Source organism: Excalfactoria chinensis, chromosome 3, assembly GCF_039878825.1.
Source record: "Excalfactoria chinensis isolate bCotChi1 chromosome 3, bCotChi1.hap2, whole genome shotgun sequence".
NCBI lineage: Eukaryota > Metazoa > Chordata > Aves > Galliformes > Phasianidae > Excalfactoria > Excalfactoria chinensis.
The window spans coordinates 52,960,834-52,986,093 of NC_092827.1; the positions used below are offsets into that span (position 1 = coordinate 52,960,834).

At 38.9% G+C, this 25,260-nt stretch overlaps 1 protein-coding gene across 16 annotated transcripts; it reads right to left on the reverse strand.

Moving 5' to 3' along the window:
- On the reverse strand, positions 1 to 24,732 carry BCLAF1 (BCL2 associated transcription factor 1). Of its 16 annotated transcripts, XM_072330781.1 has the most exons (15): positions 24,099 to 24,259; positions 19,395 to 19,533; positions 18,327 to 18,399; positions 17,591 to 17,692; positions 15,283 to 15,409; positions 13,523 to 14,428; positions 11,583 to 12,254; positions 11,301 to 11,470; positions 8,624 to 8,729; positions 7,632 to 7,716; positions 6,802 to 6,977; positions 5,473 to 5,653; positions 2,316 to 2,462; positions 604 to 813; positions 78 to 451 (listed from the first exon to the last, which is right to left on the reverse strand). In XM_072330781.1, the coding sequence occupies exons 5-15, from the start codon at positions 15,384 to 15,386 to the stop codon at positions 446 to 448; spliced, it is 2,763 nt and encodes a 920-aa protein (XP_072186882.1). In that variant the 5' UTR covers positions 15,387 to 15,409; positions 17,591 to 17,692; positions 18,327 to 18,399; positions 19,395 to 19,533; positions 24,099 to 24,259; the 3' UTR covers positions 78 to 445. The 16 variants fall into 16 exon arrangements, with proteins under 16 accessions (XP_072186877.1, XP_072186882.1, XP_072186876.1 ...); XM_072330775.1 differs by lacking the exon at positions 17,591 to 17,692 and having other exon boundaries at positions 24,099 to 24,333; XM_072330788.1 differs by lacking the exon at positions 17,591 to 17,692 and having other exon boundaries at positions 11,583 to 11,729; positions 24,099 to 24,264.
- Between the last annotated feature and the right edge of the window lie 528 nt (positions 24,733 to 25,260).

The window sequence follows — 25,260 nt, forward strand, 5'->3', positions numbered from 1 at the left end:
TCATTAAAAATGTTTTTAATAAAAAAAAGCAACAAAGAAGTAGCAATCAGCTGATAAAAAATGCTCCTCCAAGATTTCAGGTGTGCAGAGCTGCAAGTTTACTTCAGAATAAAACACAGACATAGGGGAGAATCAAAACTTTTAAGAGTTGTACTTGACCATGTATTTGGACAAAGCAGAATTACACTGCATATAACAAACAGTAAAATTTCTTAAAAGTTGTTACAAATATTTTACTTTCTAACTGTACGATCATTAACATAGTTTACTATATCAAGATTTTTTTTTTTTTACCTAAAGGCTTAAAACAGAAAAACAATCCCTCTAAACTACTTCCAACAGTAAAATTTAAGTAAAATGCTTACATTCATTTGACAACAAAAAGAACATATTAAAAATGTTGTGTGGGTGGTGCAAAAGCTGCTCTTTCAGCTTTCTTCCGAGGTTATTCCTGCAGAAAGAAAGAAAACAGTCTTCTTGTAAACAGTTAATAACCAAACGCTAAAAGAAACTTTTCCAAGTGATCTGCCACCTCCCCCTCCAACCATCACCTGAGATTCTGTAAGATAATCCATGTATTTTGCACTTCACCAAACTGCTTACCTTTTCCTCCTTGCGTCTGTCCTTTTCTTCATTGTTCTCCATCGTTTCTTCTTCATCTTCCACAATCCCATCCCCTTGGTATTTGTCATGCGTCCACTTCGGACTGCTACCTGACTTTTTGAAGTTAAAACGCCCTCTGCCACGCTGGAAAGTACCACGGCCCCTTCCTCGTTTGGCCCAATAATCCACACCATCATCTCTGTCATCATGCTATAATATACCAAACAATAAGGTTACAACACCTCTTAAATGCTGTACTCTGAACCAAATTTACACCATGTATAGAAAAAACAATGCAGATTATCTGTATATTACATTATGAAACACATCCCTACAATTCATAATGCTATAACTAGAAGTACCTCGAAAACCTGATTTCAGAGTCATTATTAGCTGTGGGCATGTCCACAGCAAACCAAATCTGTCACTTCTTTTTTCAGTCATCAGAAATAAGTACTCATTTGTTTTTAGCAAGGAAAAAGCCATTAACGGAAGAAACTCTAGGAATGTGCTTTTTATTTTTTTACTTTAAGGCAGAGAAAATCCCTTATACTGAAGGAAAGGTAACTGAAGGCAGTTCTCAGAAACCCTGCTTTACTCGTGCAAGGTAATGCAAATCATTTTTAAACCACTGAGATCTAATATTAACAAAAGAGTTTCTCTGGTTAGTAAACATTACGTTTGCTATCTTGGCGCTAAATAAAGTCTTAACAGAATTGGACATGACTTCTGACAGACATTCCATGCACTGCACGGGCACAACAGAAAAAGATTTAATATACAATGTTTATAGTTAGAAGAATGATGAAAACCAGCTCCAATACCTACTTTTTTAACTTGTGATTTGGAAAGAAATCTAAGCTATTAAACATAAGTAGCTTACTATTATGTGTCATTCAAGTATTTACAGGGTGGTAGTGTGGAAACAGGGAGAAAACTTTTTACATACATGCAAATTGAAGTTGAGTTCTTTATTGGATTACCTGTTAGTATATTTGTGGGGAAAAAAATACTATAGAAGGAGGTCTTATCTTCACTAACTAATGGTTTCCAGTGGTGAAATGATGCCCTTAGAAGTTGGCACTGTTAGATAAATCAGCTGCAGCAGACTAAACATTCAGTACACTAACTACTTACTGGTTAGTTATATCAACAGTCTTCCATTCTTGATCCAGAATGGAAGGGGGGGGAATGGTGGGGGGGGGGGGCAGGGAAGACATCACTAAGATCACTTATGCCTATTATACTACTCTGGTAAGAACAGAAAGGCTGCTAATAGCAGAGTTGACCCAAATCCACCCACAAATACTGCTAGCTTTTCCTGATCTTTCACTTTTGTGGGTTTCTAGATAAATGTAAAAACAAAGCTTGAATGCCATACTGAGATAAATCTCCACAAAGATACAGCACGAGTCTTTTGCTTTTGTTTTTCATATTTTAGCCAGAGCATGCCTTCTTCCCTATCTCACTGATAAATATTTTTTTAGAGAAGAATTCTACCTTAAGCTTCAGTTATTTCCAGCCTGCTGCAGAAAGACAAGAGAAGCTAAACTAGGTGCTCCTAGAGCTCCAATATTTTCTTGATTACATAACTGCAGTCATTCTTTGAACATGCATGCGACTTCTGTAGCTGTCAACCTCCTTAACAGCAGACATAAAAACACACTCGGAAAAAACAAAAGCATGCATAACATAGAATTCTCTACACCCACCAAGAAATATTTCTTGCTTTTTGGGGTATATTCAGGATCCCACTCCTCTTCCTTCGGCCTCTTTTGAAAAGTAGTATTTGAGTTGCTGGGACCAGTATTTGTTCCAGCAAAGACTCCTCTGGCTCTTCCTCTGCCCCTAATTCGAAACTGATTAACCAAAATGTTATTTTATTTAAGGCATTTATACAAAGCCACAACAAAAAGCTCAAGTTTTCTGCTACTGAAAATGCTCGTTCTGTTCTTAAAAATATAAAACTTTTTTTTTTTTTTTAAGTCACATATTACTGTAAGTAGTGTATTCAAGCATTCAAATCAGAATAATGATTCTACTAAACGTAAGAGTTAAAACACACTTGAGTTCTTGGTATAGATTAACATTCACCAAAGTGAAATTTCCTTTAACTGCTGGTAAAGCCGTCTGCTGCAATATAAGTCAGAAGCTTCTGAAGCTGTTTGCAAACAAAAACCTAAATGGAAAATCCTTGACTGAAGGAGGGGGAAAAGTGAAGTGACTTATGGAGACATTCATATCTGTTACAAGAAAATGATTTCAGAATACATACAAATAATGTATTCTGCAAGTAGCTGTCCACTTTGTGCCACTCATTCTCAATTGCGATTCAGTTATGCATTTTAAGACAGATTACATTTCAAATGAATAAACACTCCTTATCCCAAAAAACAACCCTGTCTACTGCATAGAGGAACAATCCTGAAGTACCTTTAGTGCTCTTTATCATAAATAAACAGAATGTCAAGATGACTAGATTGAAAAGCCTCACTGCAATACAGGAAATATTTAACCCAAAGTACACTGAGTAGTAACATATCCAGTTTCCTCAGCACGCAAGTCTTTGGGCTTGCAGAAAGTATTAAGCAGGAATTTATCCACACATTCCCTATTTAAGAGAAGAATGGTGAGGTTAGGAAGATTATTAAAAACCCTTACTACAGAACACACTTTATGTACAACCTAATTAAAAATAAAGCTGGGTCTTCAGAGCAGTTAACAGAACTAGGAATGGAAATTAGTTTCATTTAAGACAAAGTATTCCCCATAAACAGACAAAGATGTAATTAACTTGAAGAACAAAAGAGTTCTATGCACACCTAATTTCAGTAAGCTCCAACACCTCCAATGTAGAATTGATGCTGGATAGCTTTAAAAGTGCTTTGAATCAGTCTGAAAAAGTTACGTTGAAGGCTACAAGACCTTCCAATATATTTCAGAAACAAAAAGCATTCTATTTCTTCTTATTTCTATCTTCCTACTTCAAAATTATTCAGAGCATTTATGGTTTGATGTTACATATAACAAGCATGGAATTCAGCATTTCAGCCTATCAGTAAGCATTAGTGCAAAGTCTACACTAACTTAACAACAAACCAACAGCTTAGCTTACAGAAAGATTTCCTCTACCCAGTCAGCCACTCTCCTCGCAGTGATACAGACTCCTGTTTTAGGGAATATTCACAACAAAAATATTTTCCTTACTCCAAAACCAAAGTTATGCTTGCTTGAATTATGACACTATTAGCCTAAATCACAAAGACATTTCTACATTAGCCATCTAGTATCTTACAATACTGCCCAGTCTGTACCCTGAAGTGGAATATTTAAGTCAACAGGTTGGCCTATTAAATATGCCTTCTCAGTAACTGTTTGGTTGATAAGCATGCATGTGACCATGCGTGTCATTACAGAATATCAATCAGTTATTAATGCATATCCATAACTGGCAATCACCATTAGTCATATTATTAGCAACTAGTACTTTTCTACTTCATAGCTGCTTAAATTTCACATGAAATACTCTCTCTCTTTAAAAGATGTATAATCTAATTTTATAAAGCAGTAAAGCTGGCACTGATTCAGAGGAATTTTTGTTTGTTTTTAAGAAAAAAAACCCTCATTCTCTTCTTAAGAGAATTTTAAGCTCTATTTTTAGCCACATGCTGGTAGCTTATGCACCTGGGAACTGCACAGTAGTGTCACATACAGTATCTGCACCACCAAAGTGTTAGTACATTTACACCACACACCTGCTCCTTTGTTAATTATATATAAGAACAAGAAAGAGGGAAAACAATTTTTAGCATCAGAAATTTGGAACTTGGATTATTTTTATTTTCTTTTTTAAAGGAGCTACAACTCCCAAGACTGAAGATTCAAACCCAAAGTGCTGCACATCTCACATGCATTTTAGACACTCTCTTCTCTTCAGCTCAAAACCTATTTTCCACTACTACAAAGTATATTTATAATCAAACAATGCCTTTCTACCTTATTTTGTCTTAAAAACAGGCTATGCAAAGGAGCTACTGGGAAAAGCATGTAATTACTTCTACCCATTATCTTTTGCCCACTCACAAACAGACCTTAAAGGCATTTCTAATATTTGTACAGATGTTTTTATTTCCAAGGTCTCTTCTATTACTACTTAAACTTTTCTAACGCTGCTACATTTCCCAGTAAGTTATGTTAACATGCAATTTTTACCTTTAAAAGAATGTTATGACGACCATGAAGGTCAAAACAGTATTTTCCAAATCACAATGCTATAACACATTCCAGAGTTAGATTAATATGCTTCCACGCTTATTGTGGCTAGTCCAGGCTAGAGAAACACTGGAAAGCAGCAAATATACCATCTCCTCTCCCCAGTATAGTTCTCTTCCAAAATTGGTGCCTGTGTTGCATTGCGCGTTATTCTCTATTAACTAACACACAGATATTACACACAAAGGATCAAAGTAAAACTGAAAGTTATGGAGAAAAGAAAACAAACTCTAGAGAGTAACAGGTAATAGATGACAAGATTTCATCTTCATAGAAAGGTCAACTTTAATATCCTGTTAGGAAACAGCGTAATTACAAAACAGCAAGGAAGGAATAAACAATAAATCATTTTTCCAATCCTTACACTAGGGTCTCTAATATTATACTATTGAATATTCATACACCAAATAAGACTTCTATTGGACAAAGCTGAAAGAAAAGCACTGCAGAATTGGAACCACATGTAAAAGAATTCAAGAATCACAAGGACAAAAAAGATCTAGGCTAACACTAAGTACTGCAACAATTCATTTAATCTGTTACACTATTGTTACAGTCTTCATCATCTGGGGGAAGAACAGGAGAAATGCAACTTACAAAGGTGCCTCTTGGCCGGCTGACTCCAGCAAAACCAGAGTATTCTTTCTGTTCGTGGTGAGTTTTGAACTCTTCATCTCTTTCTTTCTTGCAATCCTTTTCTTCTCGAGAACCAGATGAAGAAGAAGATGGAGAGGAAGACGGAGAAGATCTAGCACGGTCTTGCTCTCTTTTTTGCTTACTGAAAAATAAAAAGACAGACTCTGTGCTATTTTAAAAGCACTAGATAGAATGTAACATGCTATACTAAAAGGGGTTTATTTATATTTTACATAAAAACTATCCCCCATCTGGTTATAAAGCCACACGTATACGTAATATTTCAGATGCTAAGGAAAGATATAGTTTCACTTTCAAGCCTCTTCTTGACATTTAAATGAACTAAATGTATACTATTGCTAGTGAGTTGAAAACAGCAGTCTGCAAACTGCAAAGAGTTTTTCTATGTTGCCATTAAGAAGTTCTGTTACTTTTAGTATCTGCCTTTCTCTGAGGCAGAGGAAAAAAAAAACCAAACAGAAATCAAAGGGAAGAAAACCCTCAAGGCAGAGCTTTACAGAAATTTTACATAATTCAGTTTGCACACTGTTGAGAACATACACTATGGGCTGCCCTATGAAGATGCCTGTATGAATTGCCAGTGGAAGGTAATGTGGATACCAGAGTCAGAAACTATATGGGGAACAGGAAACATAAGAATTCATTGTATACCCAGTACAAAGCAGGATAATAAATCCCACACAGCAAGACTTTAGGTAATCCCCCGAAGTTCTAATTTGACCCAATTTACAAGATAACATTACTTAAAGGAAGCTTACACCTGATGAAACTCTTACCACTGCTACACAGTATCCACTGAAATATGCTAACCTTTTTTTCCTTAGAAAATAGCCCACTGGCTTTAGGAGAGAAAAAAATACAAGTTCCCCTTTTCACCCATGTTAAATCTAAGTATCAGTAAGATTCTCATACTCTGGGTGTTATGAGTTGAAAAAGTGCGGAATCAAGCATAACGAACCAAAGTTCTTACACAAATTGTTTATAGAAATGTACTGCATTGAAGTCCAACCTCCTGATGTAGCCTGGATAATAGGACAGATTAATTTGTCATTTTTTTTTTCAGTGTTAGCTTGCTATTCCAAAGTTTTTGTCCTCATCCACCATAAGCCGTGTAAAAGACAGATAATACATATTTGCTGTAAAACAAATAATTTTATTTGTTTAAATTTAAACGTTTCATTAAACATTGAAAATTGAAAGCAATTAAGCTTACAATTACAAAAGGTTAATTAGAAGCTAAAAACCTATACAGAGCTTTCAAACATTTACCTGTCATCTTTATAAGATTTGTAATCCTTGTAATCTTTTGAAGTTTTCTCCTGCTTTCTTGACCCACTGGATTCCCTGGAACCCTTTGAGTCTCCCCGCTCTTTACTTCGCTCTTTTCTACGGCGGTCAATGTCATGCCGAAGATCAGCAGAATCACATCTTAATTTTTTATCTCCCTGTAAGCAAAACCACATTTCTGACTAAGATTTTGAAAGAAAACATCCAGAAGAGAACCTCTGGAGGTGAATGGTGCTTCAATTTTCAAAAAGACAAGACAATTTACAACAACTCCTTATCACAGAAATTGAGCTTAAGTGCTTTACAGGCTAGATCTGAGAACAGCTAACATTTTACATTTTAAGCAAGTGCTCCCATTGAGCCAACAGGACATCTATTTTCTGATGCATACTGACCATAACGTATTTTCTGGTACGACATCTTAGTACACCTTTTTTTTTTTCCAGTTAATTATTGCTAGCAGAGCATGCATACCTTTATAAAATCGGCCATGCTACTGTGCACCTCCTATTCTTTGTCCTTGGACACAAAATGTGCCAAGAAACAACCAAAAGACAGGAAGTTAGGAGGCATCTTGATCTTACATGCCACAATATCAATATACTCATGCAGTGCTACACAAACTGGCTTCTTGGTAAGGCGTTTTACTCACAGGAAAATAAAGAGTTCTGAAATGCAAATATTCCACATAACGTAAGTTATTCTAAAAGACTGATATACACAAACTGACATGAAGTTGGAAGTTCATATTCAAAGGGAAAAATATCACATTAAGTTTAGAAATAGATACTTAACATTTACTTAGAACCTACTTTTTGACTTTCTTCTTTAAAGACCCTCTCTTCACCTGCTAAACGGGTATGCTTCCTCAGGGCACTTGGAGAGATGTCAATCCTCCTAAATGTAAAATAAAAGCAGTGTCTAGCCATATATGTATGCAACTGTTTATGGCCTCATGAAGTTCAACAGAAGTCTGAATAACAAGGCACTTAAGCAGCAGAACAAACTCTCACATATGAAGTCCCACCACCTGAATACAGAAGCAAGCTAAAAATTAAAAGCCTTGGTTTTGTTTTGTGAAGTATACTAAAAGATAAATACACGTTTGATTTTTCACATTTCCAGGAGAGATTTCAAGATAAGTTATTCCAGAAGATCAGTATATATAGCCGGTTTGATATCCAACCTTCAAAAAACCAAACATCAACACTGACAGCTTGTTGTATAGTTAAAGTTACGTCTCAGTTAACAGATGTTACAAAGTTGAAAACGGAGACAATATGACATCACATGCAACATTATCACAGTACACTGCATCCTGTAACCTGAAGCACATGATTAGAAATTACAACTGCGTTATCTACTTACCTTCCAGACTCGTATTTCAAGAGGAAAAAAACTGCTATAAGTTAACAGATACAAAAACCAAAGCACTATGAGATGGAACATCTCACACTGAAGAATAAAGCTGAAGATAAAAAGAAGCCCTGTACACACAAAACATTTCTTCCTCAATATTTGAGCACCGTATGTGAGAAAAGTACATATATCCCAAATAAGATGCAGAGGTAGAAAAGACATCTTCTATAAAGCCACAGATGAAGGCAGAGTTTACTTATCTGAGTTTTCTTTTACTGAAATGATTTTGTTTGATTTTGGTGTTTTTTTCCAGTGTTTGTAGTTGTTTTGGTTTGGGTGTTGTTTTTTTTTTTTTGTTTGTATTTGCACCAAAATCAACAAAGTATTACATAAAGAACAGAAATATTAGCAGATATTATTTGAGACAGAAGCAATTAACATATACCTATGTATTTCTGGGCTCTTTTGCCGAGTGCTGTGCTCTTCAGTTGCTTTTTGATACGCAGTGAACCTCTCATTTAGGGTCATTCCAGCTGACTTGAAGTATTGCTCTGTTGGTTACAATAGAAAAATACTGTTTCATTAGTTTAATTCAACTGACAGCTATTTTACTCCTGACAGAAAGGCAAGTAGCAGGCAAAAACAATATTTTCAGTAAATATATTAGAACAACAAGCAAGTGTTGGCTTTTCCTACTCTTACACATTCTGTAATCCAAACAAAGCTACAGTGCACAGAATCACTGCAAATCTACTTATAACTACACCATGGCAGGATTAAATCTAATTCAAGCATCATACATGGATTAAGACTTGTTCATTTTCAATGACATTCTTCTCTAGTGAAATAAAAGAACAATTTAAGTGATTTTCTACTTTGTCCATAAGAAAAAAAAATAAGATTACTTCGAGTCACAAGTATTTGCAAGAAGTACATTTTACAACTCGTCTCAACTTTAAGTTAATTCAGTGAAAACATTTAAGTAATGTATGCTTCAATAACTAAATGGATGACCTAATAACAAGTCATTTCTTAAAATAATACCATTTGTTGATTCGAAGTTTTAACAGTAATGATTCAAGACAATTAACACATCCAAATGTAAATAAATTCATTTAAGCATCTGGCATCTTGGCAAACCTGACAACTTCTCTGACAAATTTTCTCTTGCTTTCAGAGACAGTTAAATTAGCAACAGCAAAACTCAAGTTTTCAAACCAGCTCAACAAATGTGTTTAAATGTAATATAGAAATACATAAAGTCATGAGCTATGAAATGTTACATATGAAGCAAGCTATCTGCTTAACAGGTCAACATACATCTGTGTCAACTTACCGCCCGGCATCCAGTATTTGTCTCATAACCAACCATTAAAACTTGAAACGGCCACTACAAGGGTAGTGCCTCAATCATAATTCCATCAAACACAGGAATTTGAGCTAGCAACTCTGTTTTTATGCCATTTTTGCCAGGAAGACAGAAGGTTCAACTTTGCCTGTTTGGCATCTGTATCTTTCAACAGCTATTTTACTTTTGTAACATGGATTTTGCCATTTCAAAACACATTCCAGGACCTATTTATAATGAAAAAGAAAACATCACTGGGCATTTTCAGCTCTACATTAATCAAGAGCTGTTCAGACTGGTCGCATCACACCAATAACGAACATAACTTCAAATCGTCAAAATAGTTACTAAATCTGATCATAGACCACAGTAAGTTTGAAATGCATAGAAAAGTTCTCCCTTCAAAAAACAGTCATAACTTTGCATATACTAAAAACTTGACCAGATACTCTGTTAAGCTGTCATATTTACCAGTTATCTGTTTAACACAAGTCTACAGAAGAAGTCTTAACTTGGGATCAATACGTAAGAATTTCAATAATACTTCAGCTTACATGTGCCGTTTAAGCCAAGCTCTCATTAGATATAGCCTTAGGTCTCTTATCAATAAAATGATTTTCTAGCAATGATTGTTATGCTCTAAGCAGGTGTCCCAATAATATTTTGGGTCTACTATATTAACATAGAAAAAAAGTAGTAGAGGTAATAGGCTAAGAAATTCAAAACACAGTCGTTTGGCCTTAGTTGCCTAGAGTTACTTCAAAAACAAAACAAGACTTGAAAAAAAAATATACCTCTAGCACCAAAATCTTTCCTATTTTAAAAGCTAAAGTATTCTTAAAACAACGCACACAGATAGACACACCCAAACTTCTCACCTCATTTAGCATTTTGACATTCCCCTTTTATATGATGATATGGTAAGTAACGTTCACCAGCAAATTCTTTCATAGTATATTAAATACAAGAATTAGACAACAGCCTGGTGAAATTTAAGTAAATGCTACAGAAAAAAAAAAAAAAAAAAAAAAAAGAATTTAAAAACACTCTAGATATCCTCACTGGAGTTTAAGGAATTATCTATTCTTGAATGAGAAAACTTTGCCAGTATGCGACTTGAACAAAATACACCCCTTTTGTCAGACTTTATTTACAGTAAGCAACAGACACTACCGATAAATTGGAAAATAATTAGTGTATAAACTATTTAATGGAGATTTACTTAACCCATGCCTCTAGAAGTTAGATTCTCATGTCCAATAATACTGTCAAATAGGAATAAAATGAAGCAGTGTGTTTTAAGATCAGAGAACCACTTCTTACACTTTATTAGTTTGAGACCAAAACCAGCTTTCTAGTAAACATCTGGATATGAGTTGTAAGGTGCACCAAAAGGAGGTGCAATGCTATATTAAGTGGTGAAAAGACATTCAAATAGAACTGAAGAAAAAAGATTAAGCAGTTTAGCATGCTTAAGCTTTACTAAAAAAAAAAAAAAAAAAAAAAAAAATTAACAATTTATGTGCTACTTTGGCTTAAAAATTTAACAAGAAACATAGTATGAGTATTCTTATGCTCTACAATGCTTGCCTTTTTGATACTTGTTTTTGTGACTATTATTTCTTTAACAATTATATGTATACCTAAGAGGAAAAGTTCAACTAAATCAACATTAAGAAGGCTGAAATCTTCCTGTACTACAAACAGCAGTCTTGGCTAACAGTCTTAAATGATTATATAATGCTATTGCTGAATGTGTAAATTGAACACATACCTTTGACATGATGAACCAAGGACACTATATGCTGAATAAATGACTCTGACGTGCTTTTGCTGGCCTGTGGCAACTTAATGTGGTCAAAGATGGATCTGAACTCTTGCTCCTTCTTGATGGAATGGACAAGTGTGCTAGCAAGCAGCCTGTCTTTAGTCAAGGAAGCAGGTCTAAAATGCATCAACAACAAAAAAGACACACAAAAAGAAACCACTAGTTTAAATAAAGATGAGTGACACTGCAAGCAGGTGGAGAACCACTTCATCAAGTGGAATAATTTACCTATTGGAATCATCAAGAGGTACTGGTGCCATTTTGAGTTTAACTTCAGGACGATGGGAGTCACTGGCTATCATTTTGATCCTAAGTGGGCTCTCCTCTCTGAAGGTGGATTTTTCTCTCGCATCCAGATTCTTGTGTAGAGGAGGACTGTAATCAAAGAGTTCTTTGAGCTTTTCAGACTTTACCTGCTCAGGTGACTGAGTTTCTTTCTTCATTGTTAGTCTCTCAGAACTCTTGTCTTCTTCCTTGTGCTTATCCTTTGTTGTACTAGGCCTTTCTGCTACATAGCCAGTCTCTTTAGGCTTATAACTTTTCTCATCTCTAAATCCATCGCTCTCTCTATTGCCCTTCATTGTTACTTTAGATTTGTATTTGGTTCCTTCCTCCTCAGCATTCCGGTGAGATGCAGTAGGAAAATTTTTACCCTGATCTGCCAGGACAGACTTTCTGAACTGTCTGTAATCCTCTGTCTCCTCTGTGTCCTCCCCTTCAGAGTCATTAAACTTCTCTTTCCCAGTCTCTTTATCAACGAAAAAGTCTAAAGTTTCCTGATCCTCCCATTCCCTCTCTCCCTCTGTCCTCCCTTTTTCTGATCCTCTCTCCTTCTGGGCCTCCTTCTCCCTGGTATTACCCCTATCAAGCAGGTATACTCTAGACTCTTCATCTGTGTACCTGTGGATAGCAAAGAAGAGACTGGTAACTCTGGATTGCATTCATTCCAGTTCACTTGCATTCCTCTTTTGCGTCAATCCCACACCAATAAGAAAAAACATACTACACTGAGCCATTCAACTTTAGAAAGTAAATTTTGCATGCTGTTCATACTGTACTGTCATCTATGCACTACTAAAAACATCTTAAGAAAATAATGTCTTTCAATAGAACACGTAAAATTCTCCACTAGAGTTTGTAAAAAGAGCTAGTGGTTAGCTTGATCGTTCTAAATTGGTACACTGCTTCATGTACTCTTATACCTGTCCTTTTTCCCTATCAAATTAATATAAAACTTTAATAACTCAAATCTGAATTAATCTGAGACAGCTGTTATGTCCCAACTACGTTCACAAATTGATTTTAGCTACTGCTTTGTCTTTACACATCTTCACATAGGTCCAAAATACATCCACCAGCAGCGGTAAGTCTAGCCTCAAGCAAATCTGACTTTTTGATTATTTTTTTTCCCCCCATCTTCTATCAGTATATTTTTACATATACTAAAAATCACTGACAGGGCAAATTCATTTGAAAAATCATATGACCATATGTATATTTGTCTATAATTCATTTTTCTAATCAACCCACCGAACTGCAAGGTAAATAAGAAAGAAACAGTCTAATATCTATAAGGTAAGATAACTTCCTTCTTCAGCTACAACTGTATCAAGTATATCAAATATTTTGAGAACATGCATTTCATTGTTCCTCACATCAGTAGAATTATGTTCCAAGAATATTAAAACCTACCCTCCTTAAGTAACGCAAGTCAAGAAAAAGTTGTCACATAGCACCATACAATTAGCAGTGAATGCTGTCTAGTCAACAAATCAATCATAATACAACATCTGTTTTTAAACTCTGCACTTAAGCATTAAAAACATTTAAGTGCTTGAACAGAAGTCAGTGTCAAACAAGCAAGTCTGCTCTACCATACCAATTAGTATTTTTCTGAACAGTAAATGGAATACAGGAAAATGTACCACAAAGGAGTTTTCCAGGGACGCTGGTCCCTGTCTCCAATAATCACCCAACAAGAACTTGAAGCATTATAAAGGAGGAAACAGCTCAACCCTAACCAGACTAGAATTATTAAAAACATTCATCAGTATTTCACATTCCAAGGCACAGTGATGATCTTGTAAAAAATAAAAATAATATAAAAAAAAGCTTTGCTACAGACAGTATTTTAAGATGCAACGTTAATTTTATAGTTCAATTCCTACCTTTTCAGGAACTTTCCACCTTTTACAGTTTCCTGTTCCCCAGTCTCAGGATAAAATGAACGTGTTCGAGGCTCCTCACGGGGAGCACTCTGAGATGGGATTGTCTTTGCAGGGCTTCTCCTTGAAGGGATGTGATGCAATGGGCTATTCTGAGAAGGACTATAACGGCTAGAACCATTTCCAACAGAACCAGAGCCAGACCTCTCAGGACTATGTTGAATGGAATGGGAATGTTGAGGTGTGTCCTTTGCTGAGTGGGCTGTACTAAGCAAAGGGGCATCAGAGCAAGATGAACTCTGACTAGGCGGGGTGGCAATAGAAGGACTGTGGGGAGACCTTGGACTGTTATCATAGGCTGAAAGGCCAGGCCAAATGTCGCCAGAAGCTGCTGATGATTTATTAAAATCGTCAAGAGATTCTGATGGGTCATGTTCAAATGTATCTTTCTGTTCGTCTTGTGATTTATTTTTCAAAGGGCTATCTTGCAAAGGAGCCCCTTCAGTTTTCTTTGCCTGCTTTTCCATAGACCCACGTCTTTTGGAAGAGACAGGTGATTTGCTGTATGGGGATGAAGAACGAGATGAAGAGGACCTTGGGGACCTGGAAGATCTGTAAGATCGACGAGATCTGCTCCGGGACCTCTGTGAAGACACAGACCTTCGCTTTGGACTTCTGGAACGTGAACGGCCACGCCTAGGGCTTCGGGAGTGTCTTCGGTTCCAGACGGGCCTATAACCTCCACGATGGTATCTACCACCTCCTCCTTGGTAATACCCTCTACCTCTTCCTCTGTAACCATAGGGACGTCTCATTCCTCTATTATTTCTGTAATCTCTGCGATAATCTCTAGAATAAACACGATCCCTGCTGCGAGATCGTGAGTATGTCCTTGAACGAGACCTAGAACTAGAATTAAAAAACAAATGTTAACATTTAACAACTGGAGAGCGAAAAAGAAGTGCCTCAAGACTAGATGCTAGATTGTTCTAATGCAGTCAGAATGGTAAGGCAGGCAGAATAAGTCTTCAAGTAAATTCTGCAGCATATGAATGATCTCTATCTCATAAGGAATTTTAATAAATATTGGTATTCTATGGAATTGTGAAACTTAAGACTTCAGCATCACATGATTAAGACATTACCAGCCCCAATGGCTTGCACTGCTGTTTTTATTTATTTATTTATTTTAAGAGATCATGACCACTCTAGAACACGGCACTCAGTTCTCCATCCACCACTGTTCATAGCCTGGAACGTGACGTTAGATTACCTCCAATTTAATTAAATATACCAGTCTATAGACAGCAGTAGCTGATAAGACAGTAAACACCGAATTCTGTCATCTCTTATTAAATAAGTAGCTACGTAAGAAAGTGAAAGAAAAGGGAACTGAAAAGACAAGTTTATCTGCTGAAGCCTTAAGTTATTCCACACTCAAAAAGCCACATAAGAAAGGCAGAAAAAAAACTATCATGGAAAGAGACGGGAGAAAGAAAACATCATGTGAAAAGGGACAGGAGAATCAAACCAAGAACAGATCAGGAAGAACCATTAGCATTCTGAAACTATACCAGGGCACAAAAAAGATACAGGAAAAGAGTAGAACAGTCAAATTTTAAACAAACGTAAGATTTATTCAAACCAGAGACTGGTTCTTGTCTAAAATGAAGATCCCAAGCCTCATGAAAGTGAAAAATAACTTCCAGACAAAACTCAATACACAAAAAACAATTTTTTTACACAGTATGACATGAATATACCTGTATCTCTTTTTTCTAGAGTGTGACCTGGATCTTGACCTAGAGCTGGACTGAGATCTGGACTTCGATCTTGAAGAATGTGATCTAGAGTTAGATCGACCCATTTTTCCCAGTAGATGTACTTCTTCTGAGAAGGAAAAACAGTTGAAGGGAGGAGAAAGAGAGGGATGAAACTATTTAGAGACCATGCAAACATTGTAAGATTTTAACACTCTGAAACAAGAATTCTTGGAAGAGGTATAGTACTACCTAAACAGAAGAACTTCAAAGAAAATACATTTATTAGCAAATTAAATCTCAACGTACAACATTTTAAACATTATAAGACATAACACAACTACAATGCAAGCTGTTTGTCTGAAAAGATAAAATACAAGAGATTTCTCAGGTTCAATTGCAAACTGATCCTGTATAGAAGGAGATAAGCAGGCAATTAAAAAAATATATTTCTACAAATTAGGACAAGAAATAATGCAAGTCTAGACCACTATACCTTTGTGATCTGGATCTATACTGAAACTAAGCTACAACTAAATTTAAATATTCCATTCATTTTATATAGTTTATCATTATGACCGCAGAATGTTGGTCAGAACTGCCAAGTACTGCCAGCCCTCCTTCTTCAAATGAAGCCCCTGAAATTTCCACTACTTAGGCTGAAATCGCTGTGTAAAAAGATTTTTATTTATTTATTTTTACCCAAAGCAACATGACAATTCAAGTCTATACTTGAATTTGACTCGGCACTTGTTCATTTCTATTCTGAGACAATTCTATTTTGTTTCTCACAGTATCCTTCTGTACAAAACGTCGAGCACACAGCTAGACCAAAACATGGTGGTACAATAGCAAGCAATCGGCTGATGGGTCAGGCCCAAAGGGTTATACTAAGTGGGGATAGAGCAGGCTGACAGCCAGTCACTAGCAGAGTTCCCCATGACTCCATTTTAGTGCCAGCTCTCTTTAGCGACTTGGATGTAGGACTAGAAGGTATTTTGAGTAAGCTTAATGGCAATACTAAACTGGGAGGAGTTACTGATTCCACAGAGGGAGGGGAGGCCTTGCCATGAAATCTAGACAAATTACAGAGAGCCAAACAATCACCAACCACATGAACTTTAACAAGAGCAAGTGCCAAATTCTACACTGGAGAAGGGGTAACTCTGGCCACACAAACAGACTGGGGGATGAGATGCTAGAGAACAGCCCCACTGAAAGAGATCTGGAGGTCTTAGCAGCAAGTTGAACATGCGCTCAGGCAGCCAAGAAGGCCAAACATATCCTGGGGTCTACCAAGCATCGCATTTCTAGCAACTCACCACTGCACTGGTGTGGTCTCACCTTGAGTACTGTGTGCAGTTTTGGGCACCACAGTACAAAAAGAGGAGAGCTACAAAGATGGTGAAGGGTCCAGATGGGAGGACACGTGAGGAGCAGTTGAAGATCCTTGGTTTGCTCAGCCCAGAGTGAAGGAGACAAGAAGGGAGCCCTCATGAGATCCTATGGCTTCCTCAAAAAGATATGCAGAGGAACAGATACTGATCTCTTTCTGATGACCAGCAACTGAACCCAAGGAAACAGCATGAAGCTGTGACAAAGGAGGTTTGAGTTGAATATCAGGAAAAGGTTCTCCACTGTAAGGGCGGAACAGCCTCCCCACAAAAGTAGTCAAGGCACTGAACTTGCCATAGTTCAAAAAGCATCTACACAACATGCACAGACATATGGTCTAATTTTTGGGTGGTCCTTTGTGGAGCCAGGAATTAGACTCAGTGATCCTTACGGGTCACTTCCAACTCAGGATATTCTGTGATTCTATAATCTATGGCTTCACAAAGTTTCAGTGGGAGTCTAAAATATTCTCTAAAAGCAATGTATAAACCCTCCAATTTCATTTCATAATAACAATTTTGCCTCATTAACATTTTCTTTTGAGACTGCCCAGCTCAAAAAATAATGGGTCACAGGAAAAAAACTGAAAATATAAACTGTTAACAATCAACTCTCCACATTTTCAGCCCCTAATGTCCTATCTACAGTTAATAATAACCACTAAAACAAATGGAGAAAAAAAAACAACTTTTAGTTTTTGTATTGCAAACGAGCATAAAATCTCCTAATCATCATAATGAAAATACAAGCTCAACACAACAAGTGCTTTTTGTTACACCGAATTTTACACATATAGTAAATACATTATCTGAGAAGAAATACTGAAGACAAACCAACTGAACTATAGCTTAAAGTTAACAAAACTGTAGAGATTTTATACACATGTAAGCAAATCCAAAAGAAAAAACAGACCAACCTTTCCCTATCACTGGTCACTCTTGCCCCATTTAACTTTCCCCCATCACAGTTGCATTGAGTTTGTGTGGCCCCAAAGAGACTAATCTCATCTGAAACTAACCTAGGGAAAATATATATTTCATTATATGTAATGTATATATATTAAATAATATACAATACAGTTTAAGCCTAAATTAGCTTTCCAATTAACTATAATTATTTAACTGATAATACATTATAAGCTGCCTGTACATGGCTCCTTCCATTTAAAGAATAATAAATGAACATAACATACTCAGAAGATTGGGTTTAATTTTTTGTGTTCAATTAAGTGCACAAAAGATGAATTAGTCTCTTATGTTATCTAGTTCATACACAAGTTTTTAAACAGCTACAATTTTCCTAGAGCAACAGAAAAAATGTTTTTCTATTAAGAGGAAATTTCATACCAAACTTTAGATACACAAAAAGTCTACAGAACCTAATCTCAGTTTTAAAGGAAAAGGAACATTAGACTTTCCCTGTATAGAACAACATTTGTACATTTCCATTCTTATGCGCAACAAGTGAATATATGGTACAATAGTTGACATTTACATATGATACAATAGTTGACCTTTAAAGAAACCATACATTCATCTCAGAAAGATTTATACAATTCAGCTTGCTACCAGCACAGACTTTAAGAAAAAAATCAACCTTGATTTTTAACAGTTGGGTTCAATCAGAGCGATTAAAAACAGAATTAATCTTACCTCAAGCCACTGGTCTGTGTCAACCAATCAGTTATTTTAAAATACTCCGTCTCTGCTTTCAGCAACACAGATCCTACAGAGTAGAAAGAAATGGACCATGAGAGACAAGTACTTTTACTAAAGGACCATCAACTCCTGCTTAAATGGGTTCAAACATTAAGCTATTTACTACAAAAAGGCAACATAAGAAACAGCAAATTTAGTCCTAGACTAGTGAAACCACACATTGAGATTTGGAGCAGCTTATATGTTAGCCACTGCCAAGCGCAAATGTTGCTTCCCTTCCATATATTATCAGTCCTTTGGTCCTGCTTCCAGGGCTGTATAACCATCAGCCCTTAAACCCTTCACATCTGGTCCTTCAATGAGAAGGCTTCTGACAGACACTCAGTGTTCACTCTCATATGGTTAACTAACTGAATTAACGATGACCCAAACAATTGCCAGATCCAAATTATGGGAGAAGACAGCATGCAGCCAAGAGGATGAGGTGACAAATTCATATAGGAGTTATAACTCTAATACACAACTTTGTACTTAACTGGAATTATCTTTTTGTGTGTGATATGAACTTAGTAAAACAACTGCTTTATTTTGAGATTTCTCTGCAACATTTATGTAAGCATTACTGTTACTGTTTCCTATTTAAAAAGGAAATATTTGCATGACTTTAATTAACCAGCTTGTTTCTGCAGGTAAAAAGAAATAGAATATAATTGAAACAATGAACCCACTCTCAGAAGTAGGAGCTCTTCACTGTCCTCAACCTTAATTACTTCAAAGCCTTAGGAATATACAAACATATATTCACAAATACACACTTGTAATCTGACTTGACATTAAGACAAATTTCAAATGCCATGAAAGTGACACAGAATTTTGTCCCAGTTCAATATAGACAGGCTGAACCCTCATAGAAATTCTGCATTTCAGCAACATGTTTGTTAAAGCCAAAGCTGTTACTGTTCCTAAATCACACTTGTAGATGAAGGAAAAATTGAAAACACCTGAGCACAAAAAAAAAGTAGCACTTGTTTTGAGAAACCCTGCTATCAAAATTCCACTTACCATTCACTAGTAGTGACCAAGATATTTCCAATTTTTACAAAACATATGCTTTAACAAGATAAAGTTTTTACTTCTCATCATCAGCAAGCATGAGTCTCTGAAGGAGCACAGTAGTGTATCGGACCATTTCAGATCTTGTCTAGACAAAAGGTGAGATGGCATTAGCTAGCAAAGGTTAATTAAAGCATTCTTACACAGAAAAATTAATACAAACTCCAGCTAAGCGGTTGAAGTTCAGTGCTAAGTTTCAAAATCAATATTTACTACATTTTGACGTTACCTCTATATCCAAGTTTTAAAAACAATTGGCTGGCGCTAATTGAAATCAGAATCCTAACTTACTACTTTCACTTTTGCTTCCATTTAATTGCTACAGGCAAACGCTTGACATACAAGTCTGTTTCCAAAGAACTTTCATGCAGAAGAGCAGAAATCGAAAAGACTCTTTAGACTTCATTTTTAAATAAAGGTTTGCCTATGTACATATTCTTACAGTGAGCAAGAATTTCAATATTTGATTCACCTCTATTACAGAGAATTTGAAAAACGGTGGTACATGCAGAGTTATATCACCAGCAGCCTCTTCCTGGGGACTATCTTGTCCCCATTGTCACAGTCTGAAGTCACATCATGTCAGGTAACGCAATGAAAATCAGATGCTATGCACATCACACTTCTAAACAATAACATCAATCCACAAATCAAAAGATCAGCTGCCTCTCTTATTCAGCTGCACTAAGCTTCTCTCTCAACCGGTCTCAGAAGAGACCTAGAGGTTGCAAAGCCGTGTGTGAAGAATGTGAAGCAAGATACCTGAGCATTTAAAGAAGAAACCACAACTGCAAGAAACACAGCCTATATCTAAAACACCGATGCTGTTATCTGCATGGTTCTGGCAACTCAAGCTTCTCCTCCCCTTAATTTCTGCCCTAAATGTGCAAAAATCTACACTAAACTCTCAGTCATTTCATCACAGTCTCAGAAGAAAGCTGGCTATTACAAAGGAAGCTTCTGCGGCTCCACAACATTCAGTCAGAACAAGCTGGCACTACTCGTGTAAAGAAGCAGTCCGACCTCCCCGTGGCTCACAACACAACCCCACATTTGGGCCATGGCTGGTAAGCTGTGATAGCCCCCATTCAGGACTGCTTTGGCAGCAGTGCAGTCTTAAGGCTTCCCTGAAACTAGCTTCAAAAGGCGGCAATAAATCTGGCTCTCAAGCTTTTTAACAGTACTTGCAAGCAGAGAGTACTGTTAAAGAAAACATACTATCAAACCATGACACAGCCAACTGCACAGTCACATTAATGATCAAACAGTCAGTAAGTTTCTTAATGTAACAGCAGTATACACTGGTGCCTTAAATCAGCCTCAGCCACCAAACGAAAACAAGATATGCCAAAGAATGAGAACACGATGATGAGGAAGTAGACATCTATTTGTTTTTCTTACAAACATGCCAAATACTTAAGGATAAAAACCTGCTTCCAACTCCTTTTAAATATTTTCATGAGCCTTTCTCACTACACCGATATTAAAGCTTTCTGCAGATACTGCAGACACTACATATCTGCTACACACGCTCATTCTGCACCACATGGAAGCTTAAACAGGTATTTTAGGCTAGTTAACCAAAATTATACTAGCAAAACACTGCTTTCTCTCTCAACTGTATTATTTTAGCTGTCTTATTTAATAGCCGTTATTATTCTTAATTAAGCATTACTTGAAAGCTATCAATAAGATTTAAGTAAAAAAATCTTGTTAAGTAATCCACGAGCTGTTGTCAAAATGCATTTTCATTCAGAGATTCAAGCTTCAAAAGAAAAAGGATTATACAACAAGAATCAGAGGATAAGACAGCCCTCAAGAAATCCTACTGAATTTCTGGTACTCCTTCATTATACATACGCTAAATTAAAGATAAGTCAGTCTTATTAGGACAGCAATGTAAGGCACCTATTCAGTGTTTGCATATCTGCCATAAAATAACCATGCCTTCTTATCCATTCTCTACCTCCTCTTTTTCTAAACGTGCCCAAGTACAACAGCAGCACATCCCAAGCAAGAACAAAACACAATTCATTAGCAGCTGTAAGCCTGCACCACCTGGATAATCACTGCCTAGAATTCTACAAACACTGCAGAAATACCACAACAAATTTTAGCTAACTATGTCAGGCTGTACAAATAAGAACTGGGGAACACATTTTCTTCCTACTTCATTCTTTTTCCCTACCATTTCTATCATGAACCATTTCCTACCTTTTCCATTATCTTCACAATGCTTGCACGATTACAAAAACTGAATGGGCCCACATAAAAATAAAGCACAAAAATTCAACTGAAACAGTCAAGAGAACAGAACATTTGTGTAAAAATATGATCCCTAATTTATTCATTTGAAGTAGATAACTACAGAAAGTATACGTAAGATTAGTTAAAAACCAATCTCCAGATAGAAGTAAGAGCAGCTCTGTAGAATAATCCTACAATTGATAGCTGTTCTGTTATGTAAAAGTATACGCAAACATAAACACGTTTCTCTTCTAACTAAAAACGCCAAAATCAAAATGACTATTTCTGTAAATTTTGTCAAAACAGAAACAAAGCAACAAGAGAAATGCTGCTATTTTATTTGACTTGGCTTTTGGTTTGTTTGTTTGCTTAATGAGACCATTTCATACTCCATTCAGGAGTGGTTTCTACAATAGTCTGCTGACAGAAAGGCCCACCCTCCCCCTCCTCACTCCAAAGACTGATATTCACAGAAGTACCCGGTAAGCTGAACTGATTTAGAATAATAAAACTCAGGAGAGAAAAACAAAGCTGATTTTAGAGCCACCTTACCTTCCAGATCTAGCTTACCATAAGGCTGGGTGAGGGCCAACACCAGCACAACAGCCAAGACAACAAGGCACCTCTTCCAAATACGTTTGGGAAAAACTCTCCCAACAGATTGAACAGAGTCTCACACCCTTCAGTAATTTCCCTTACCTAGTTTCCACTACACATAAGCAAATCCCAAATGCTCTCTGGCATTACTCAAGCTCACACACCACTACAAGTGCTCCTTCACGACCAGCCTGAGTCGAATCCACCCCAATAAGTGTAACCCAGCTGCAAACAACAGCTCCCTGCTGCTAACCCAAACTGCCTCAAGTTTTCTGCATCCCACACAGCAATAGGATCTTCCCCACCGGACACATACATGCCCTGCCATGTCCCCAAAGAAGGGTGAAGGCTATGTCTGCCGAGGGACTGTTGGAGCCAGCCCCACAGAAGCTTTACTCCAGCCACGGCCAGCTCCACATATTGATACATGTAACACATTAAAACTCTTCCTGCCACTCAACAACAAAAGGGATGAGTAGGAGGAAGCAACTCTTCTCCCCTGGCCACTAGAAGCTGCGTGCTCGAAATGCTCTCCGCGCCAGAATCTCTGTCCCTTCTTACTTAACCCCTCTTTGTTTAATGCAACAAGAGGGAAGTACAAGAAGGAAAACAGGTAGACAGTATTTTCTCGGGACCCCATGCTCTAAATCAACCCTTTCCAAGCTGAGAACAATCATTCTGAGAGGTGTTTTTTATATACCTACAACAAGCCAACTATTACTCAATCTCAAATAGCTACCTAAGTGATTGTTCGCAGTGTGGAGCACTCCTTTGTTTTACATGCCCCTGGGTCCTCCTGTAGGAAAATTTAACTGTTAGGGCAAAACTTTGATCTTTGTGATAACGGAGTGACAAGTCATAGCGAGGTGTTACAGGATCACCACTACATATAAAACAAGGAGCAGATTTCTTTATGAAAACTAAAGGTTCCGAAGCAAACAATAACTAAAGCACAACAGCCTGCAGCAGCGGCATACCGCAGCGTGATAGGGCTGGGGATATAACAGCCCCCCTCAGGGAGGGGCACACACCAGCAGCGATGGCTCGGAGGGAGATTTCCAAGCAGGGCAGTGAAGGCCCTACAAGGGAGCAGCAGCATTAAGGCATTAAGACACAGGGGCCTAAACAGCTTTCAGGCCTGAAGGGAAGTTCCTGCCGCGGGCTCAAGGCCAACCGCACGCAGGGCAGTATCTCTTCACTCCAGCACCCTTCCACTCCCCGCGAAGGCAGCACAGCAGTCACCCACCCCCGTGACCAATGCTGCTCGGCGACCCCTCGGGCTTATCTCCCGCAGGAAGGGCGGAAAGGGCCGCAGAGCCGGCCGAAGGGGTGCGGGCCCACAAGGAAAGGCCGCGCTCCGCAGCCGGCTTAGGGCGGCCTAACGAGCCCGGATCAGCCCCGGGCCGCCGTCCTACCTCCCCTCCTCTACCTTAGCTCCCGAGGCGCCGCTCAGGCACGGGGCAGAGAGCCGCCGGCTGGGCCCGACTGCTGCACGAAGCGGCTGCCGCGGTGCGGCCCGGCCCCTCCTCCCGGTGCGGTTGGCGCCGCCGCCTCAGGGCCCGAGGCGCGGGGGCGGCGCGGCGGATAATGGCTGCGGCGCGCGGAGGTCACGCGGCGGGGGAAGGGAGGAAGGGAGGGAGGGACGGCACCGCACGGCGGAGGGGGGAGGGGAGAACGGAGCGGCGGCCGAGCGCGGGGGAGGGGCCGCCCCTCAGCCTCCCCCCTCCCGCGGCAGAGTACGGCCGCCAGCACGCAGCCAGCGTCCCGCCGAGCCTCGCCGCGGCCCCTTCCCCTCCGCCCCTTCCTCACCTGACGGGCGGAACTCCCGGCGGCCCCGCTCCCTTATGGCAGCTCGTCGGCCATTTCCCGTCTCGCCGAAGGAAGAGACGCGAGGCCCGCGGGGAGAAAAGAATCAACCACCATAGAGAGCGGAGGGACGACCGCCGCCGCGGGGCGCGTCACTTCCGCTCGGCGCGGGGTGGTGCCGGCACCGCCAACCGCCCGAGCGCCATCTTGGTTGTGGGTAGCTGGCCGTAAGCAAGATGGCTGCTGCGGGATGGGCGGGCAGACGGGGAGACTGCGTCCCGAGGGCAGCACGGGGGGCCCTGCCTTAATGTCCCCCCTCCCCCCCCGAGCCCCGTCCTGCGGCGTAGGGAGCGTTGTGTCACGCCATGACAGTCTTTGTCTCCTCCCGCCGTCGCCTTTTGTTGCCTCATTCCACGGGGCGATGTGAGGGTCGCGGCGTGTTACCTGTCGGGGAGGGAGCGCGTCCTTCCGCGGGCGCGGTGTGAAGGGGGCTAAGGACAAAGCGGGGCTCGGCCTGCGGATGACAATCAGGAGGCATTGGCGATGCTCCGCGCAGCACGAAGGAGCTCGCCCAGCTGCGGCGCTTCACTGCAGCAGCTTTTGCAGCGGATGTTTGCGTATCGCTTGGTTGCAGTGCATCAGCGCAACGCTTGGGAACGGCAGACGCGAGGAACTTACTTACGTGCTTACTCCGCCGCGGAAAAAGTGCGGTAAAAGGCTGTGAGTGAGCAGCGTTAGCTGGTGCACTGAGATCAAAACTCGTAGGGACTGGAAGGGACCTCTAGGATAATATAGTCCAACCTCAGCTGAGCGTGTCTTCAAACAGCAGCTCTCAGTGCTCCAATCTCACTGGTCTGATAGATGTTTTTAAAAGACAGAGTACGGATGAGACAATATATATATAAATACAAATATAAATGCGTATATAAGTAAATAGATGCATGTGCTCAGTTTCTTGCACAATCTTTCAGTTCAGGCACAGCGACTGGGCAGCAGCCCAAACCTACTGGTGGTGGAAAAAGGAATGGAACATGGGAAGCTGATGCACCCTGTAATGGTAATTTGCTGTTTCCTATGCTAAGTAACACACTTCTTAACTCCATCTAACCTACAGTGTTAATGTTCCAGAATATGATTACTTTGGGCTACTAAGTTCTACAAATAC

Bases quoted from the DNA above. Each gene is read 5' to 3' on its own strand.
- BCLAF1 (XM_072330776.1), bottom strand. From the start codon at position 15,386: ATGGGTCGATCTAACTCTAGATCACATTCTTCAAGATCGAAGTCCAGA. The intron at 6,978-7,631 runs GTAGGTTCTAAG...TTTTGCTTACAG, and splicing joins TTAAAGAAGAAAGTCAAAAA to GGAGATAAAAAATTAAGATG. The intron at 2,463-5,472 runs GTAAGTTGCATT...TTGGTTAATCAG, and splicing joins GCCGGCCAAGAGGCACCTTT to TTTCGAATTAGGGGCAGAGG.